Source organism: Grammomys surdaster, unplaced genomic scaffold, assembly GCF_004785775.1.
Source record: "Grammomys surdaster isolate TR1022 unplaced genomic scaffold, NIH_TR_1.0 126197, whole genome shotgun sequence".
Lineage (NCBI taxonomy): Eukaryota > Metazoa > Chordata > Mammalia > Rodentia > Muridae > Grammomys > Grammomys surdaster.
Genome location: NW_021621002.1, coordinates 1194822 through 1200821, shown reverse-complemented (window position 1 = coordinate 1200821; position 6000 = coordinate 1194822). Strand labels below are relative to the sequence as shown.

Sequence of the window (6000 nt, the reverse complement as noted above, 5' to 3'; positions counted from 1 at the left end):
CAAAGTAGCAGAACCCGACGGCCGTTACAAAAGAAACGGCAGCTACACAAACGTACTTCTTCAAAGTCAGTGTTTTACTTAAGAGCTCCTGTGGCTATGGTGTAGATTTTGTAAAACATGGTTATGAAGCTAAAGACGGAAGAAGAGCAAGAATGCCTGGACCATGTCCACAAGGGCTATCCTGTTATTTTGAAATACAGCCCAACTTTCTGAATACATTTTTAAAGGCTCTCTAGTCCCATTGAGTTTTCACATGTGAACTGTCCAATTTTACAGCTATCATTAAGATCTGGGTGAGCACTGCTTTGTGGGTTTCCTGCTACACTTTGGCATCTGGGTTAAGTCAGTAAAAAAATACTTTAGAGTTATATTCATGAAACCCAGTTCCAGTCCAGTGAGTTAACACTCCACCTTCAATAGGCCAGGAAATTCAATATGGTTATTTCCACACTGTCTCTAGCACATTTTCAATGCACTCAAGGGTATGGGTGTATGCAAGGAAACAAGATTTTCTTTATAGTGAGGAAATAATGTTCATGTATTAATGAATTCACATACTCTCATAATTCAAAAGGGAATCACTTCAATATGTCAAACTCATGTGAGTTAGCCATGATTTACCCATTGGCCACAGACTAAATACTGCTAGCATGATAGAATATTGTCACAAAACTATATCAAAGGGAACATGAAAAAGGGGAGGTGAATATTTAGAGAAGAACCCTCAGCAAAGGATGAATTTGTAGTTGATTGTCCTTGTACACACAGCAGGGTCACACCTGTGTCTCTCAGGCTCCCCATGACCACTCCTCACTTCACTCCACATCATAGAACCTGGGAATTACTCTGGAGACCACAGAATGACTGAGAGAAGCAGCCTTCCCACATAAGGACAGGGTGTATATGCTTAGGGTAAAGGTGGGTGTGCATATGTGGATGGGCACCCATGGACACACTGAAAAGAACACAGGATAGTTGATGCTTAAAGGTTCTTATGAATATTCATCCAAACCTACTCCAAATCTCTTCTATTCCCCCCCCCAAATCACATACAATACATAAGACAAAAGAATCAGAAGAATGATATTAGTCCCAGGCAGCGAACCACTCGGAACCAAATCTCCAGTGGACAGTTTCATGGCGTTGTGACTGTTAACTCCAGTCCTACTTACTGCCAGACAGTGTCTACAATTTCAATATATATATATATATATATTACTGTGCTGTTATTTTCCCATTCAAGCACGAGTCATACAAGTAAGAGTGTCAGCATAATTTTATGTCCAAAGTCCAGGCTAACTAGGGTGTTCCACAGTTAACATGGTGGAGACGTAATCCTCAAAGTTACATATGTTAATAGTATTTAGAGGCAAAGCCTTTGGGGGAATAAAATGGATAAGATCATGGGAGTGGCTCACTCATGATTACATTAGTTAATACCCCTTGAAGGTGTCAGTAACTTTAAAGTAGAAAGACCAGAGCTAGAACATTTGCCCTGTGATGCTCCTACCCTGTCATAATGCAACGAGGAGCTGCTTCAGGTGCTGATGCAGGCTAATGGGTTTCTAGGTTCTAAAGCCATGATCTAAACAAATCGCTATTCTTTATAAATTATCCCACCTCAGGTATGGTAGTATAGCAGCCGATAATGAACTAAGGCTCAGAGAAAGAGCCTATCCTGAGTCAGCTGAGAGAACAATGGTGAGGTATGATAGTGAGTACTGATTTATGGGGGTTCGGCTCCTTAAAACCCATACTGTGTCCTCCTCTTTGTGAATGAACAAGAATTAGCTGAGTTCATTTACCAACATGAACTAACAGTGACTTAAGTCTGTAGTCTACATTTCATGGACTGACCCGGGGTCTCACGTCTTAAAGCAGGTGTCTGTGTAGCTAGCAGCTCTTGTCAAGGGGAGACCAGCATCTGTGTCACACTGGAGAACTAACCCTAAGCCTGAAGACCTCTGTCTTGGTTCCGTGCAGTTGTCTTAGTTCTTTTATTCTGTTATATGTACACATTTGCATTTGTCTTAAAGCAATGCATGCTCATTAAAGACTGTCTGTTCTTAGAGATTACGTGACTCCGGATTGAAGGTGCGGCTACATTTAAATACACTGGAACAATAAATAATTCCTAGTGATTTCTTGACTCCAATTTGCCACATCTTTATTTTGAAACATTGTATCATGTATCATGGCTCATCCACCAAAAGAGACAACCCACCCCACCACTGAGGGTGGGGGAGACATAAGTCAAAGTAACTTTTTTGATAACTCATTAGGCCAAAAAGGGGGGAGGGAGGAAAAGGTTTTAAATGACACTTAGTCAAGAGACTACCAGAAGGAAACACTTTTCTTTCTCTAAGCAGAAAGGCCTAAGACAGAATGCATTTCACGATGTCTTGAGAATCAGAGATTAGCTAAAATTTGAACATTACATATACAGAAATAAAACAACTATGAGAAGGCTCATCTCCCCTCCCCCCAAAATAACGATGTCCTCTATGGTCCTTGCTAGAGAGGTGCCAAAATATTTGATTCCCAGCCATGATAATCAGCAAGAGACAAGGTACCTGTCTAAAGAACTCCTCCAGGAGAGACATGGTCCAACGGTGGTGTAAGTCCCATGCTTTCGCAGGATGGCTGATGTCGGCTGTGTGCAGCATGAGGGATAAGGCTTTTGGCTTTTCAATTCTGCAATCCAAACACAGGCAAGCACATGGTGACCACACACTTCAAGCACTGGAGTTCAAACATCTTTAAAGTCTCCTCTGTTTGCCCTCATCAAATCAATTGACACTGAATTGAGGAAACAACTCTTTGCTTCTAAGGACTGCCACCATGTTAGTGAATGAACATTTCACCATTTACTGAATAAGGCACTTCTCATTTAATTTACAAAATACTAGCATTTTCCAACCAGACAAAAGAAATCTAAGCAATACTTTCTTTAGTTATCTCTACACTTAGCATCTTTATACAGTTAAATGCTTTCTGAGATAACCCAATCATTATCCTGAAGATGATTTGTTTTCTACATACAAACTGTGCAGATTTGAGTTCAAAGTCCTATGAGAACATGATGTCACAGACAACTCACGCTTCTGGTTGCTGCAGGGCTGTCTTCATGGCTTTGATTTGCTGGAAATGACAGGACATATCTGTGGCCATTACCATCTCAATTACCAAAGTTCGGAACTCCCTTTTGGGGACACCGGTGGAGAAAAGGCATGAAAGCAAAGAAAAGGAACATCCAAGTTAGTTATTTCAGCATTTGGTCAAAATCAGTTAATTGTTTCAGACATTCTAAATCTAATGTCAGTCTTTGCAGTGGTAAGGACTAAAGAATAATTTATTAAGAATATGATACAGAGGGCCTAGAGAGATTGCTCTGAGGTTAAGAGCACTAACTGTTCTTCTAGAGGTCCTGAGTTCAATTCCAGCAACCACATGGGGGCTTACAACCATCTGTAATGGGATCTGATGCCCCTCTGGTGTGTCTAAACACAGAGACAGAGTACTCATAGAAAGAAAGAAAGAAAGAAAGAAAGAAAGAAAGAAAGAAAGAAAGAAAGGAAGGAAGGAAGGAAGGAAGGAAGGAAGGAAGGAAGGAAGGAAGGAAGGAAGAGAGGGAATATGATACAAGGGGGACAGAGAGCTTGTTCGGTGGTTAAGAGCATTCGATACTCTTGCAGAGGTCCTGAGTTTGATTCTAAGCACCCACATCAGTTAGGTCACTTTCTTGCCTACTTCCACTCAAGTTTGTGCACACGTGCGCACGCGCGCGCGCGCACACACACATATTTACAAATAAAATAAATGTTTACAACAGAATATGATACAGCTGTCATTTGGAGAATTAACCTACAGGGAAAGTTCCAGTGGTGCCGAAAAGTGAATTAAAGGGTTCGCTTCTCAGATGACATCCATTTAGCAGCTGATGGGTGTTTGGTTCATTCCACACGAGTTCAGAATGAGCACAGTAAATCTTCTCTGAATACCTGTGTACTCATCTCTATAGTTACATGGTATCAGTGCTTTAGAGCAGATATCCAGAAGTGTAGTGGCTCCTATGTTGGGCTCCTGAGCATTTCACTGTATAACAATCTGCCAATCCTTTGCAGAATGATTGTTTGACATCACATGTTTGACAAGTGTGTTAAAGTTCTAGGTATTTTTTTTCCTTGTCTTCTGTTAGCTTTTAACTCTCGTCATCTACTGTGTCTGCAGTGGTGTCTCCTTGTGATTTTAATTTGCATAATGTTTGGACAAATACTATCAGTGAATATCTCTTATGTACTTCTACAATTTGAATACCAATTTTCAGGAAGCTGCGTTTCGATTATTTTTACTTTTAAAAGAAGGTTTTTACTTTAAAAATTCTTATTTCTGAGTTGTCAAGGTGTGTTATGCTTCTGGATACGAACCGCAATAGAATATGCACAGTATCTACACTACTCCAGTTTCATAGTTTACACCAGTTCCAAAGAAGTTAATTACATCAGATATATCAATTCCAAACAGTTTAACTTTCGTTAAGTTAAATTTATTAGTTTTAAACATTCCTTCTCACTTTTGGCGTTCTAAGAACACCACATGTCCTAACGGTATTGCTGTGCCTTGCTCTAATAGTCTTGCCATGACCACCGTTACCACCATGCTGGGAACAAACCCAGGATGTCTACCACTAGGCTGCATTCTGAACCAAGGAGCCGTTTCACATTCTATGTTCTATTCTTCAGTCTGAAACTTTCCCAGTTGAGCTATTTCAGCCTACCTAGATTTTGTGCTGTTTTATGAGAAAGTTTGAGTTGATTTTTGAGTATGGTTTGAGGTAAGATTCAAAGTTACCGTTTTCTATAGATACCCACTTACTTGTCTTAACACCACTTGCTGAAAATACTTTCCTTTCGTCATTGAATTGTCTCGATACCTTTGTCAAGAATCAAGTGGTAAAGAATATGGAGAGGTTTCTCAGTGGTTCAGTGCTTGCAAGGCAAGCATGAAGAACTGTGTGCTGGGTATAACAAGACACGTTTGTAACGTAGCACCGAGGGAAGAGGGATCGGCACAAGAGGACCCCCAAGACTTTCTGTTTAAACAGTACTACTGATAAGTGACTTCCACAGGTTCAAGGCTATTGACATTAAAAAAAAAGAAGAAGAAAAGAAAAAGCTGGAGCACTGTAGAGTTCTATAGATGAGGACATCAAACATTGACCTCTGACCTTCACACTAAAGGATTTTTAATTAGTATACAAAGTGATAGCTTCAGAATGGCCCTGTATTCCTGAATATCACTACTCTTAGATTATACTCTCACCTTGTTCCTCCTCTCTCTTCTCTCAAAAGAGATATCATTCTACCTTTATGTCATATGTGTGTTTATTTAATCTAGATTCTGCAGAGAAGAGAAAAGTCCAATATCTACTTTTCTGAGTTTGGTTTATTGGGTTTAACACAGTTCATAAGTTCACCTATTTTTCTATGAATACCATAATTTCATTCCTCTTTGTAGCTGAAATAGGGGGTGACAAAGATGGCTTAGTGGCTGAAGGCACTTGCCACCACCAAGTCTAATCACCTGAGTTTGATACCTGTGGTGGAAGGAGAGAACATGTGCACTGTGGCACGGATGCCTTCACCACCCTTCCCAACAAGATGGGTGTCCAGGATGACTCTTGTGAACATGGTCAGATATAAAGATGAGGTGCAGGTATCTCAGGGCTACTCTCATCTCTTTCTTTAAGGGTACATTCAAGAGTAGGGGAGATGAACCATATACTTGTTCTGTTGTTAGTTTTCCTAGATGTTTCCATACTGACTTCAGGATGGAAATCTTTTGTCTCCTGCCCTCAAATGTAATTTCCTAATGGCTAGCTGCTAGTCTATTATTTTTTTTTACATAACTTCATCTTTAGTAGCTTTGTACAATTAACAGTTTTAGTAGCTGCGAAAATAGTCTTAAGATTTTATGTGCAGTCAGATTTCATTGGTTAAC

The 6000-nt window shown here is 40.0% G+C and overlaps 1 protein-coding gene across 2 annotated transcripts in view; it reads right to left on the bottom strand.

The window, feature by feature from the left end:
- Positions 1 to 6000, bottom strand: part of Pde1c (phosphodiesterase 1C) — a 429900-nt gene that overhangs the window by 70096 nt on the left and 353804 nt on the right. For both annotated transcript variants that reach the window (XM_028758345.1, XM_028758346.1), the window contains 2 exons: positions 3101 to 3202; positions 2574 to 2694 (listed from right to left, as the gene is read on the bottom strand). In XM_028758345.1, the coding sequence (XP_028614178.1) occupies positions 2574 to 2694; positions 3101 to 3202 (223 nt within the window). The remainder of the gene's footprint in view (positions 1 to 2573; positions 2695 to 3100; positions 3203 to 6000) is intronic.